The 15,142-nt window shown below is 43.5% G+C and overlaps 1 protein-coding gene across 1 annotated transcript in view; it reads right to left on the bottom strand.

The window, feature by feature from the left end:
* Nucleotides 1-14,907, bottom strand: part of T265_03274 (hypothetical protein) — a gene marked incomplete at both ends in the record, with an annotated part of 56,871 nt that extends 41,964 nt beyond the window's left edge. The window contains 2 exons of the mRNA XM_009167707.1: nucleotides 993-1,177; nucleotides 14,793-14,907. Coding sequence (XP_009165971.1) covers nucleotides 993-1,177; nucleotides 14,793-14,907 — 300 coding nt within the window. The remainder of the gene's footprint in view (nucleotides 1-992; nucleotides 1,178-14,792) is intronic.
* Between the last annotated feature and the right edge of the window lie 235 nt (nucleotides 14,908-15,142).

The raw sequence follows: 15,142 nt of genomic DNA on the forward strand, positions 1-15,142 counted from the left end.
AAGTTTTAGCCAAGCGTCACTTCTAATCACTACAAGTTATGACAGCGGCACAAACTTTGCCCACTGATTGGTTTACATTCTTATTGGATAATGTGCAAGCATAAAGGCTTCATCAAAGCCTACCAGACGACTTTTGTAGTGAAGTCGATCCCGAAGTTACAAGAGGGTTGCAGTGAAATGGTATGCTGGAATACTAGCAACCGTTCGCCAGCAATGAACAAGACAAAACATCTCTGTTTTGTTCTACACACGCTAGGAAACTTCAGATCCACTAAAGAAGGTCGTGTTGTGATGGCCCAACGACTGATGACTGGATGCCAAGCAGTAACGGCTTGAATCGGTTCCTTGCCAGACGGTGATATGGATGACGAATTTCAAAAGACCAGAAACTCGGAGGCTGCGCCTATCTGATGGGCCTCATGAAGGCGGTCGTGAGCTGTCAAAGATTTTTCAGCTACTTTACAAGCGATGCGTTCTGCCTAGGTTGATATCCCCTCAAAAGAGTCACTCCATTCCAAATTCGTCTTACCCCACCCCCGGTCTGCGGATTTTCACGACGAATTTACAACAGAATGCTTCAATCTGTCTGTCTTGGTATGCGTACCGTGCTACTAATGGGTAAATAATTTTGGGTTAGGACTGGGAGTAGTGTGTTCTTGATGCGGTGATACAAGCAGAGAGTGGACAAGTGATACGAAGCAAACAAAAGTTGTCTTTTCAGCATGAGAACTTCAGGTTACCATGACGTCCATGCTAGTAAGGCGCAGTCCTACCGCGACAGTTTTAGAAGGAAAGCGCAAGATAGGATTAATTTTGCAAAGCCCACAAAACCAAGCACCATTAAATTTTGAAAACCAATGCTACTGCTGCAGGAAAGAGGTGACAGGATAAATGAGCAAAATCGTCCCCTTCAGAACATAAGTATATGCGATAAGTATGACTTTTTGGCTTGGTTAGTCTTTTCTGTGTCTACCACTCTAGGAAAAACCTACCTTCGCGACACTGATTATCTCGGGGATGTTTAAATAGGCATCCACTGGGGCGAGTCCCTCCCCAATCAGATAGGACTCGTCGGATTTTTGACGGTGTAGAAGCAGTCTGTCTTGCTCACTGTATACTGCCACTGTTCGTATCCCAAGTTCGGAACAGGCTCTAAACACACGAACCGCAATCTCCCCTGAAGAGGACAAGAGCAAATGAAGAAATGTCATTTCACTAATCACCTAACAGAGAAACAGGATTAAAAAGGTCCGTTTATGCCAAGCTATCACAGAGCGAGTGACAGTGAACGGGATCACGAACTACTTAGTATACATTTTTGATGTCATTTCATGCAGTTACACCGTTGGTGTATTTTGTTACGATCAAGAGACTTTGATACAGGGGGTACTGAAAACTGCACGTTAAAAACCATACATACATACATACATACATACATACATACATACATACATACATACATACATACATACATACATACATACATACATACATACATACATACATACACACAACAGACAGACAGGCGGACGGACGGACAGACAGGCAGACAGACAGACAGAGATAGCTAGACAGACAGACAGACAGGTAGACAGGCTGCCAGACTACAGAAACTTTGTACATGTGATGCACTGAAAAAAGAACCCCTCGATCCGTTCGCTCAAGAAGTCACAGTGCCTAGAGGCTACTTGTGGAAACCGGTGAGACCTAACATAACCCTGTCCCACGATTTCACCTCTGAACAGAGAACATTGACAAATTAGTAGTTTTGTCAAGAGTTCAGCAATCATTCGTCAAACAAAATAGTAAACAGAGCTAAAAGGAATAGTCGTTATCCCATATGAGGCCGACACTTGGAATCTCAGACCATTTTTCCACAAAACGTCTAATGAAAGCTTATCTAGAGCCCACCACTGGTTCGCTATTATGAAGTGAATCAAACAGAGTTAGTTCTCGTTTCATTTCTTATCTCACCACGTGGCAGTTGCTTGGATAATCAGTTACTTGCAAACTAAGAGGTTAGTGAACAACGAGGCCATCTTAGTGTAGTACATTCGGCTGAAACGATGAGAGAGATTTAATTGTACGTTGCTTTAGTGCCATCTTAACAAAGTGAATGAGCGCCGTTCTCTGAACGTCAGACTCTTAAATAATTCCAGGTGTAAAATGTGCTCGTTTTTGGAGTTGTAGCAACATCAAGTCGTCTGTGTAAAGTTCGTGCCTTGTTAGCGAAATGCACTCATTTGCAAACTAATTTAGTTTTTCGAGAGACTCACCTGAAAACCAGTCGAATCCCTCGTTTGTGATGTTTTCAGGCAACTGAATGTGCTGCACCAGGCCGCCTCATGTTTCAGTCGCTACGATATTCGAGGTATTGCGATACGTGTATAGTCGTAATGTACTACTCATAAGGTTGCTGAAATTCGTCGACAGCCCACGACCGGTTTCTCCCTTCTTAGGGCTCATCAGGCAGGTGTAGTCTCCAAGTTTCCGTCAGCCTTATATTCCGCTTGAAACCAAACTGCACGAAATAAGCAAATGTGCACTCATTTGCAAACTAATTTGGTTTTGCGTGAGTCCGCTCGGAACCCCAGGTGAATCTCTCGTTTGTGATGTCACTCATTTGCAAACTAATTTGGTTTTGCGTGAGTCTCGCTCGGAACCCAGGTGAATCTCTCGTTTGTGATGTATCCAGGCAACTGAATGTTCTGCACCAGGCCGCCTTCTTCTTCTTCCCCAGATTCACTGTCAACTCTCATGTCCAGGTAAGTCGACGGGCACTGACACTGACTTGCCTACTCTAACCTTCACTGAACAGTTGCTCTTAACTTAATCACCGTTATTCCTATAGTTTTACAGCTGCATGAAGCCCCTTTCGTTGGACGACGATCCTGAACCGTTCACGTGAGCGCACCAGGAAAGTGCACATTCGGTCAGCAGTTAGTACAAGCAAACAGCTGAATATGTCGGCGGTTTTGGAACAAGACTGTTCCAAGAAGTGTTTCGGAAACTAGGCAACATGAATTCATGCATATTGTGTGGAATGTAGTTGATTAGGTCACCGTTTCCGAGAACTACATAACACATTGAGACAATATCCGCTACATGTACGATACAGGGATCAGGTGAAAGGTGCCTCACAGGTGTTCTTTTGATAGCAAAGAATTGTTCCAATTTCACATTCAGAGTATCGACAATCCGCGGTTACTGAGAAAACCCCACCCAACTATTGAATTCAAGTTTCAAACTACAGATATGGATCATCTAGACAGCTGTTTGTTCTCTGATATTGCGAACGGTCAAACGTTTCAGTGGATTAACCATCGATTGTCGGGACGGACGTGATACTGGACAAACGGAGAGTTCGGAATCGCACCGGATGTTTGTAGCGCAGATTCGGTCGGATTTAGAAAAGATCCGTGGCACGTGATTATTCGTCCTCATTCTGGCTCGTCACGTGGGTGTTTGGGGTGTGGCATTTTGGATGGATACTTCAGGTTACTGCCCGCAGACTTTTAAACCTACTTCCGGTTTATACAGCTGAGAAGTTTCTGCTAAGAAAATAACCGCTTCGGAGCTTTTGAAGTTATGCAAACTGCAAGCATTTTATCGATCAGAAGCGGTTGTGCCAAGCTAACTGTGGAAAGGCGAAAATAGGATTTGTGAAATGAACAATAAGAACTGTGAGCAAGAGCATCACAATCGGTCCAGCAAACGAAATTGAGTCTCATCTGTGACACACTATGTGTTTTCTTTCAAACCACTGAGCTGCGGAACATACTTTCTAAATCGCAGATGATCATGGATCAATGCAGTAGCAACCGACGTCAGGAGCGCTGCTTGATTAGACGGAGTTGATTAAAGAATTCCGCTACTATCATATGACCTGTAGTCCATAGTTATATGCCTATATTCATACTAACGAAAAACGAGATTAGGTCAGAATGAATTCAGTTTCAACTTCACGATTTACGTTCCAAGAGAAATCAACATTCTCGGAAACAAACTTGGGCTTGTTATTCGCGATCCGCTTTGTAAGGCTTGTCCACTCCTTAATCTAAAGTCAATATGCTTTTTGTTCCAACGCTGAATGTAACTTTTAGTTTGTTGTCAACTTTTACCTGTGTTTTGGATATTTTAACGTCCTTCTAAAACTTGGATACTTTTGTTGCATTGGAAGGGAGTATTAAAGTGAGTTGAAACCAGTCATATTGAGTTCAAAGGCGGGACGAAATTTCTTCCAAAAAGCCCCACTTCTCACTGTTCTAAGAACCACTTCTAAGAATCTTTTCAAATGAGATTTCTTTCTGTCGCTAATGTCAATTTATGCTGGAAGGATGAGAAGCACTCTCCAGACTCCCTCACACTTGGCTCAGAAGAAAAGTGTTTTCAAATGTGTGAAAATCCCATCTGAGCAGTTGCCATTTGAAGGGTATATCACTACGTGGTCATGTGATGTGATTTCTATGATTCAAATGACTCTATTGATGAATGCCTGTATGTGAGAGCTAATCACGCCGTTTTCAGCCAGTCGTGGTTGAACTGAAAACTGTTCAACCACTGAACAAAAGCCCGCGAATTCGAAACAACTGATGAAACAGCTGAACACTGCTTCTCGGTTTTTCAGCATAGATTGGCTTCACTGACGGGTTGAAAACTCAAGAGTCCTTATGCTTGCAACAGTTTCTAACTAGCCCAGATGAACTTTCCAGCTGATGTATCTTCACTAAAGTAACCAGTCAACGCTTGAGCGCCTGTGCGGATTCTCTGACCAAAGGGTCTGATGCTCTATCTCACCTAATTACACTGCTGATCAGCAGCTCGAGGCCCAAAGATCGAATCCATGACTACCAACCATGAAGCTGCAAGTGTGAACCCTCCTGGATGTTCGTCAGTTGCACAATGCTGATGATTCCCTACAAGGGCACCGTCATTTACCAGACGAAAGTTTAGATGAAATGTCACGCATTTAGTTCTTTTACTACCTACTNTTTCAGCAGGACTATTTATGATCTCCATGGTCTGGCTAATCTGAACCAGTATCACAGTTGTTACACACTCACTATTCATTGAATCTTTGTCCATTAGTCGTTGCTAAAGGGCATCTTAACATCAGAAAAATCTGTCAGAACGTATTTTTTCTAATACAGCAGCCTGAAGAATTCTAGCATGACAGCGGAGCGTAGCTCTCTGTACAATCAGAAAACAAAGGAGTAGCCAAGTGGATGGATAATGGTGACACTCCAATTCGGCAACATTGAGCGGGCAACCCGAAAAGTTGTCGGTTTCGTGTTTGTCACGTCTGTCTTATTGTTTTTTTCTATCCTATTCTAACTCAGTTCAAGCGGACGAAATGAGCAGGAAAACAGACCATCTGTCCCTGACAAATTCAGACATTGAGCAAGTAAAACAATGAAGACGTGTATTGAATCGATGAGGTTTACCAGTTCCAGTCCCTTTCGTACATTCGTAACGCCCATTTTGTGCCTGCATTCCATGCCACCGAAGGAAGCAGAAGAGCGTAGGTTTTTCAAGGTTGTCCAACCATAGACAGTTCCCTTACTCAATGCTTGTAAAAGCACACGAATGAACGTTGCTACAAGAAAATGCTTGGTGCAGTAGTTACTGTTGTAGCAGAAAAATAAATTCACGATACACTAAATTCAAAAGCACTGAATGAGGAACTAACATAAGTTACTAATCCCAGTTTTCGTTTGTTAAGCACTGCTCTGCTTGGGTGAGGAGAAGTGAACGATGCTCAGCGAGCAGATATCAGTCAACTGACACAAGCTTTTACGTCAACAGACTGACGGAAACACGCAGAATTAGCACATTGTCCTGAAGGATCACCACTCACAAGGTTAGCGAAAACTCGTCGGCAGTGGCCTTGTGAGTAGTGTTCCTTCAGGAAAATATACTAAAACAACTTAACAACTGAGATAACGGGTGTCATTTGTGCAGCACATATGGTTCGCAAATGAAAGTGGTTTGCGAAACACATGGCCCTCTTAACGCTCGCACTAACCAACTAGTCAAAAGAACTTTCCTGTCAGATACATCACAACTAACAAAGGCAGAAACGTTCAACCAACGGAATTTAACATCGACTGCCATGTCATGACTTCTTTAACACTAAGAAATTAACGACTTAGCCGCACTCGGTTAATTCACTGTGATTCCGAAAGTTTCTCTTGAGTTGTAAGCAGTTGCTGATACAAGTGAGCCTGACAATCCCGTTGTAGAAACCACGATGCCGTTGATTGGTTACATTCGACATCGTTCGCCGTTCCTAAATCGATCCGCTATAAGTTAACAACTGTCCACTTAGAATTTCATGTATAATATCATAAGTGAGAGATTCAGTCGAGTCTCTCGTGAAAACCAAATTGATTTGCAAATGTGTGTATTTCTCGTAAACTGTCCAATTACGTTAGACGGCTTGTATGTCTCGGTCAGTTATCAAGGCTACCGCTTAGAAAACTATAGACATCTGCAGCAAATCCATGCCAACATCCACGAGCCTGTTGCTTTGTATTCCCATGAAGGAACAAGAAGTATGCGCGCTCGCTTTAAAGGAGGCACTTGATGGTGATGGGAACCAAAAAAGGTCTCTGCAATAAGCATATTATATTACGCGCACTTTATGGAAATATATGTATTACACATGTTACTTATAGCAGGCGTTTTGGGAAGGCATTCAAGCGGATGAAGAATGCTCTTTAGATCATTTTCAGGGTAACTCTTGTTCGGCTAGATGGTCAAAATGTCAGGATTCGAATTCAGCTCAGTTGCTTTGTTTTACTGAGTAACCTCCTTGAGTTTATTGCTGTAGTCTCCTTGTCTTCTAGAGCATTTCGCACACAAGCAATCTCAAAAGTTGCTCCATAGCATTACGTCGTCCATTGTCGTCGCTCTGTTTGATGTAGGTCCTGAACAGTCGATACTACGTCTTTTCAACTTGAAAACAAGCGAAAAATCTCCTGTTTAAGCCTCCTTGGTTCTACTTGTAAACGGTTCTGCACCTGACTCGTCGGATCGCAAGCAAAGGGAACGTAAAGAGCATTTGGCGTTATTTACAATTCTACCCAGAATTTTATACTGTATGGTGTCTGAAATTTTCCCTGGAGGCTTAATCCAGCAGGTTTCAAATAACAGGCTTGAACAATAGACCAAAGATTGCTTGAATTTCACATTCGAGTGTTTTCTTCCTCTAAAATACTATTTTGTGTCTTAGCTACTTTCTACCGGCTTAGAAACGTAAGCAAACGATCATCTCCATAGCCTGTACCTAGTTTTGATCCTGATCTTTGGCAATTTACCGATTGGTGATCTTCATACTGGTGAATCCTGTCCACTTATCTGAATAAATGATCCGTTTACTCCACATATCACATTTAATACGAGTTAACTGCCTTAAGGATCAAAGCGGAATTACAACGAAAGTTTAGCATAAGAAGTTTGGATGGTTATCAACCTGGAGATGAGAATGGAAGCACCGTTACAAGTGCGTTTCAGAATTAAGGGAAAGGTATAGTTGGGTGTCAGAAGCCTCGGCCACACGAGTAATGCCATCTACTTTATTGATAAAAAGGCGAGCAAAGAGGAAGAGAAGACGTGTTGGTCCAGTTAGCTGAAAAAGACAAGACGACGGGCCCCCTACCAAGCTTAGTTAAAACCGGAATATCGACCAATCGACAAAGCCGGCTGGTAAATAGTCAAGACGTTTTTTTCCGATTGCTTATTTGCCGCTGCGGTGATGGTGGTAAGGTGATAGACGTTGAACGTCGACGGATGTCTGGGGTAAACAGATTTCATGATTAATATCGCATTTAGCGTACGCTGTCTAGAAGCACACATCTGTAAACCACTCTTTCATTGTATTATGTCACTATAGGGGATATGTGTGCAATCACTTCAAGTACAACCTAAACCTTGTCTTCTGCTCAGACCCGAACTTGAGGATCCGTTGAACGTGTGCATGCACTGGTTCACTTTGGTGGCTCATTGCCTTTGTGCTGGCTACTCTTACGAAAGCACCTCCCAAAACTAACCTCATGCTTTTCTTTGCAAATTTTGCCCTACTCACATTCGAATTAGCATTCATGAGTAAACAGAATTGGAGGGAGTCTCTGTCACCCCACACCCTCCATTGCCTATCAAAGCTAAAAGATAACACAAAACTATTCAGAGAATCACGACAGATGTGTCAGGATGATAAAGAGAGTAATTTGGTAGTTTTATTCTATGATTTTAGTGCTGAATTCCACGAAACATTTAGATCCATTTAGAGCTTTGGCGGATGGCCGAAGCCCGCCATCCAGCCTCGCATCTCAACTGGGGGACGGTGGGATTGTCTGGTGAATAGTATAACGCATTACCGTCAAATGCGAAGAGTGAACTGTGGTGTAACGACTGATTGCCGTGGTTTCTATAATACATAAGGACCCTTACAAGGCGTGGCAACAGAAGATCGTGCAATCACTTCAAGTACAACCTAAACCTTGTCTTCTGCTCAGACCCGAACTTGAGGATCCGTTGAACGTGTGCATGCACTGGTTCACTTTGGTGGCTCATTGCCTTTGTGCTGGCTACTCTTACGAAAGCACCTCCCAAAACTAACCTCATGCTTTTCTTTGCAAATTTTGCCCTACTCACATTCGAATTAGCATTCATGAGTAAACTGCTAGAATTGGAGTCTCTGTCACCCCACACCCTCCATTGCCTATCAAAGCTAAAAGATAACACAAAACTATTCAGAGAATCACGACAGATGTGTCAGGATGATAAAGAGAGTAATTTGGTAGTTTTATTCTATGATTTTAGTGCTGAATTCCACGAAACATTTAGATCCATTTAGAGCTTTGGCGGATGGCCGAAGCCCGCCATCCAGCCTCGCATCTCAACTGGGGGACGGTGGGATTGTCTGGTGAATAGTATAACGCATTACCGTCAAATGCGAAGAGTGAACTGTGGTGTAACGACTGATTGCCGTGGTTTCTATAATACATAAGGACCCTTACAAGGCGTGGCAACAGAAGATCATTGTTATGACGACTAACTTGAGCACTTAGTTAACAACAATGGGCAGGCGAGTTTACCGGAAGGGAAAGCGATCAATCTGTGCAGAGAATTCAATTAAAAAGGCCCTAAGTTGACCAGCTGGAAGTATGACAGATAACACTACGAAAGTAGAAAGAGAAAAAGTGTTTCTAAAGCCGATTTAGTCGATTCATGCAGAACAGGTATCGCCTCCAAAGTTCTAACTGGAAGCTACTAAGCAAAACGGCCCAATAGTGATGTCACCAAGGACGGCTTTTATCCTCAGGGATAAGTTCAACTAGAAAATAGGTTTGAACAAGAAACTACAAATAAGATTGGCAAAACATAAGACGGGTCTTTTGCAGCACATTCAGTTGAAGCAAACCATAAACAGAAGATTCAATCGCGATTCATTTACGTCTCCCATTAAATCAGTCTGAAAATGGGTTCTCTTGGAGGTAAAACAAAATAATAACAAAGTAAGACGGATAAAATTTATGTGCTAGATAGAGACAACACCTAGAGATAGTTCATGAGACTGACAAGACAGAGCCACATCCTGATATACTTGAACCCAAGAACACTTCCAACGAAACGCTTATTCCCGTTTCCACAGTGGAATCAGTCTCGCGACAACCCAGAAGAGTAAAGAAGCACCGTATACAGAAAACGTTGTGTTGAATCCACGGTAGGCAGTTCTACGAAAGGTCTGGATAAGGTAATCCATCGTCGCTGGATTTTAGTGTTGCGGGGATACAAATTTCCGTCAGCTGTGGTAAGACCAACGCTACGCCCTAACTTTTTGCGCAATCCTCTTAGTACCGTTTACTTTACAAACCAGCGTTCTCATGGGGCGGGCACGGCTCAATTTTACGTGGACTGTACATGCAGAGAATAGCGCAGTCAGTTAGCCCACCATGTTCTCCGTTTTCCCTTGGTCTTACCACAAGGCACCAGGTCATTACCGTTGCGGACTCCAACAGGATCTGATACCCTCTTCACAACGAGTCCAGTAAATATGCACTTTTGGTAACTTTTAATGCCATGGAAGAAGATCGTGGAGTACGAACCCGTAAAGACTCAAAAGCTCCGAATCAGATAGCGCATTCGATCAGAGACGTCTATCACACGTTATAGGCACTAAAGCGGAGCTTTGGATACTGGGCTGCTGAGATATCTCACAGGCTTGCATCAGCCCTCGCGAGACCGCGTTTGTTGTTTCACATATATACATTCTTCTCTTTGTTTGAAGCAAAACGCTTTTTGTGGATAGAATACAGAGGCTATCTATCTTAAATGAACAAGAACCAAGTGGCTTCAGCTAGTTCGAAAATTGCATTTAGATGAAAGTGTGCACCTGATTTTCGTATTGGGTGTTCGCAACAAGCTTCATCCCGGATTAGATTTGGCTGTTACCCTGGCAACTTAGGCAAAGGCGCCGTATCCAGAGGGGCTCTGAGGAAACCTCCTTGGTACATTTTGAACATCGGCGATACATAAACCCGAAATCGGAAGCCAATCAGTCCCAAATGATAGCCCAGGTGCAACGGATCCAACCTGGACCTAAATGGGAGCCAAATATGAACTTAAAACATCGTCATCATCATCATTCACAGCATGACATCGATATTCAAAACTATTTATTTGCTGCCGTAAAACCACAATTTATTTGAAAGCTTTATTGTGAGGACAAGAACAAATGTGGATAGGGAGGGGCTTAGTGGAGGGTCTTAACCTCCAACTTAACCTCCAATTCAGGCAATCTGCATAGAAAAAGACAGCAGAAACGGGTCAGTGTGTCAACCGGAACAGACCGGTCAACCGAGCCCAATGCGCCTAGGAAATCGAGGAATACCAAAATTGTGAATCGTATGGTGTTGCTCTAAACCTAACGGAGTGCAACGCTTTCCTTATCAGTGCGGAATCACGCTTGCGGATCTTAAGTCAGTGTTTCACGAGCCCCCGAAAGGCGAAGAAACAAAACTGACGATAAAATCTCCTTACAGTCTGGGTCAAACTGCCGTCTCTGTGGTTGAAACACTCACAATGAGCCTATTCCTGAAAAAAGCACTAGCACTGACCCCATTTAACTGTATACGACAATCTTTTTTCTCGAAATGCAGTCAATCATACCTGACAAGCGTTGACTGCGGATTTAACCCCCACATTTTGACAGGCAGGGTGAGAGTTCATTCGGACCGATTGAGGCATTTTTAACTATGCAAGATCCTCACCATCTTCTTATTCTTGATGGTTTCGCTCACAGGAGGTTTTCAAGGACCAGTTGTAAGGACCAACCAAAATAATCTGAGCCTTCCCGACTTTCTAGGCCTCTTCCATTTTCGAGACTTTTCGTGTTCACTAGCCTTCACAGTCAGCTCGCGCAATCACTTTCACTTGATTTCTGGTAGTTCATTGCGTTAAGTCTGTTCGGGACCGGCTGTAATATTTCTTAGAAATTCCGTCAGTGACAATGTTTGGTATGATATTTAGTACTTAGTTGCATCTGGCAGTGCTGTGCCACAGTCAAAACTTCCAGCGCGATGCAAAGAGGTGGCGATCTGAGTTCATATCTGATGGTGGGGCATTTGGTAGACACTAAAAACGACTCTGGTATATTAGTCTAACATCCGGATCTTTCGGTATCTCAGTTGCCAGGCAATTTGTCCACACCTTATTCGGCCCTGATAGATGAAAGGAGAAACAACTCTTGATGAGTGCGTGGCAGGAATCCACAAATGTGTTCCAAAACGAGCAGTGGCCAGTTATTGATCCGTACCATCGGCAATTAATGACAATATGATCAATCTGATTACGTTGTAGGCACGCAGCTGTAGGGTATTATGTGGCCAGACAACCTCAGCTATTTCGAAAGTGCGGTTAGAAAAAAGCTGGAGCGATCAATTCAGTTCACCGTACATAGTGATTCCAGTCCATGTCGACCACGTAATTGAGTCCTAGGGGCGCTAGGTACGTTTAAATCCCCAGCAATAACCACCGTATATTGGCTTTTAGCTAGACGAAGCAGTGCCTTAAATGCGTCATAAAACTTGTATATGATGGCATAGGAGCTACGTCAGGTGCAGAGTAAGCAGACACGACAATCGAGTACCGATCAACGCCCCCTTGTGAGACTTCTTCACAGACATTTTGAAACAAACCTCGCAGAGGCGACTATCAAAGGCTATCTAATAAGGCTAAGAGCCTTCCGCACAATAACCTAGGACAACACCGCTACATATGAATCCTTTGCGATAGCCTCTGGATCGCCTGTAGTGCGTATCTGTAAGCTAGTGAACAGTAGTGAGGAGGTTAGCTCAATCACTGTGCTTGCATCTTGAATTATTATTTCTGATACACAGCACATATTGTTGCCAAAGGCATCCAGTGTGGAATGCAAGAAAAACTTGTTGTCCTGCTTGTTTCAGAGTGCGGAAATTGAAGGTGGCCAGAGAGACTGGGCGTCGGGGCTTGTATATAAATTTCGAGATGCCCGAGGATATCGGCACAGGATGACTCACAGATGTTGCTTGCAAAACAGATGCAGGAAGAACTGGTTTATCAGTCGTAACTGCTTGACCTACGAAGAGCGAGTTGTTGATGGGTAGAGGGGGACAAAAAGTATGTAAAAGAGAAAATGGGGAGGCGTCAGCCTCAACCTGATTTTGCTTACCTGCCCTATTGCTGGCAGCAAGTAAGACGACTTAGCTGATGGCATCACGCGACGGCGGATGTGACATAAGTTTATTCGTATGTGCGCTATTCACTGTTGTACGTGGGTTCGGATATTGTCAGGGCACCCAAATCTAGATAGAAGTACAATTAACATCATCAACTAAAGCCCTTAGCACAAAAGCCCAGCCACAATACAGTGGTGTTTGGTGGGAAATGTAAATGCATTACCATCTTCACGGGACAAGTCGCCACATGTTCCAACCCCACAAACTGGAGGACCAGGAGATCCTGTCTGTCACGTCCAACGACTGTCCCAACTGGTGTAAGATATTACGAGTTTCTTGCGGACATCCTCGGCGTATAATAATGGGTCGCCAAGTTATACAAACTGTCACAACACAACAAGCTCCAGTCTCTTGATGATGGACCCAACACTCGGCAAAAATAGTTGGTGCCGGCGTTGGCAAAGCCATTCGCGGTTGATAATGCTCTGCTTTAAGGGTTGGGGCTTAATGAAAATGGGATGGCACTGACGTCGACAAAGATCGACAGAGTTTCAGCAACAGACATGAAGTGTCAGTAAACCTCGGCGCGGGTCGCCAGCACCTGAAGGCAAGTTCCACTTTGCCTATCAGTGTTCGTTTGGTCAATCACCAATAAGTTGACCACTCCACGCCGTGAGTTGTCAATATACTGTTTGCGTCGAACGGTTTTCATCCAGCAAAAGATGCATTTTGCTGGTTGATGACCACCCGGCAACTTCTACGGGGCCATGTCGGATAAAACTTGACCAAAACAGAAATGGTCAACGAAAGGCAAAACAGTTGTCAATATTAGCCAGTCTTAGTTTGTCCTTCAATATAATTGAATCTCAAACATCACCATCCGCGACCCTTCTTTCGTTTCAACACACGCAACACGGCTTTCTGGAGACATCTTTTGAAACCTAGCGAAGGCATGTAGGGTGCCTATGTTTCTGGGAGAGAACATGCAGAAACATGTGTTGCTTCTGATAAACAATCTCACCAATCTCTCCAAACAGGTATCATTCACCGGCTCATCAAATTTCTGATACCAACTTAAGGTTGAAGAGATGAGTCAGTCTTATTGGCTTAGTTAAAGCCAATCCGGTAAAGGAGTAACCAGTGGCGACCGTGAAAGTTTGGAAGGCGTTTTGGTGGCAAGGTTTGCCCGTGGAAACCTTCGTCAATTACGGCCATCGTATGGTCCTACTGCGCTCAGCATATGAAAAGGAAAAACTAGCTTCATGTAAAGAGACTAATGATGTTCAGTAATCAGATATAGTTTCTAATTCATTTTCAGCAATTCTTACCTCTGTTAGCCACCATCAGTTTCTTTATTTTCCGCCGGTTATGTGACGAAATGGAAGTGTTTGTGCGAACGCATATATAATTTGGTTCCAATATCCGCTGCCATCTTCGAATAGACGGAATGATCCGCCTTGCTCTGAATAGACCACAACTCATCACACACGAAAACACAAAATATACTCAATTTGGCGCCACTAAAGGACTAGGTCATTGGTGGGAAATAGTGCGTTCAAACATATACAAAGCTGTATTCTGTGTGCCTCTTTAATGCGTTCGTCATAGGTTTTCTCGGAATTTTGTTTAAAAGTTTGGATGATTTAAACTGCAGCGGACGAAGTTGACATAGCTGTGCTTCACCCAGTTTTCAAAGGCTCTCATTCCCACTCCGCAGATAGCCATGGCCTATCTGCTTAAACAAAGCCGAGGCTCTCATTATGCCGCCTTGGTTCGTTCCTTGCTGTCGTGAAGCGGCAGCATCTGAGGCATAACCGAAAAAACTGTAACATCGCCCTTTAATTTCTCGGTGGTTGGCAGCTTCCCAGCGCGATAGTTAACACAAAAACCAACCCAATGTAGATTGAATTGGGTTCTAGATGCAGCGTGCACAACCGCCAGAGGAAGGTTAATCCAGGTGCCGAATACCATAAATGAGAAACGTTTTCCTTGAAATGCTTGTAACGTATGAGTTGTGTTAAAGATGAAATATCTGTCCGCCAAACATTATTCAAAAAGAGTATTAGTAGATACTAGGTCCCAACAAATTGCCTGGCAGATCGTTGGACGGACTCAGGGAGGAGTGCGTCCTACTAGCCTCCTGACTGTACAGATTGTAGTGTCTGTAATCCGTTGTCACATTTACCATTCTTCCTGAACTTAAGCCACACTTTGTAACTGTCGTTCACATTGTACCATGAAGTTTGTTTTAATGTTACGAATACACATTTTTCCGGTGCGACCTGCTGACTTCTTGCTGAACGAGTGTATTTACGCTCCGTTGAACTGTTTGTTGAGTGCTGAACCAGTGGGAATAAATCTCTGTGTTTGTGTCAACTGTTGAACGTCAGCATAAATCCCTGTAACAGTTTTTAGCCGTGAAT

The sequence above is a fragment of the Opisthorchis viverrini genome (genome assembly GCF_000715545.1).
Source record: "Opisthorchis viverrini unplaced genomic scaffold opera_v5_45, whole genome shotgun sequence".
Classification (NCBI taxonomy): domain Eukaryota; kingdom Metazoa; phylum Platyhelminthes; class Trematoda; order Opisthorchiida; family Opisthorchiidae; genus Opisthorchis; species Opisthorchis viverrini.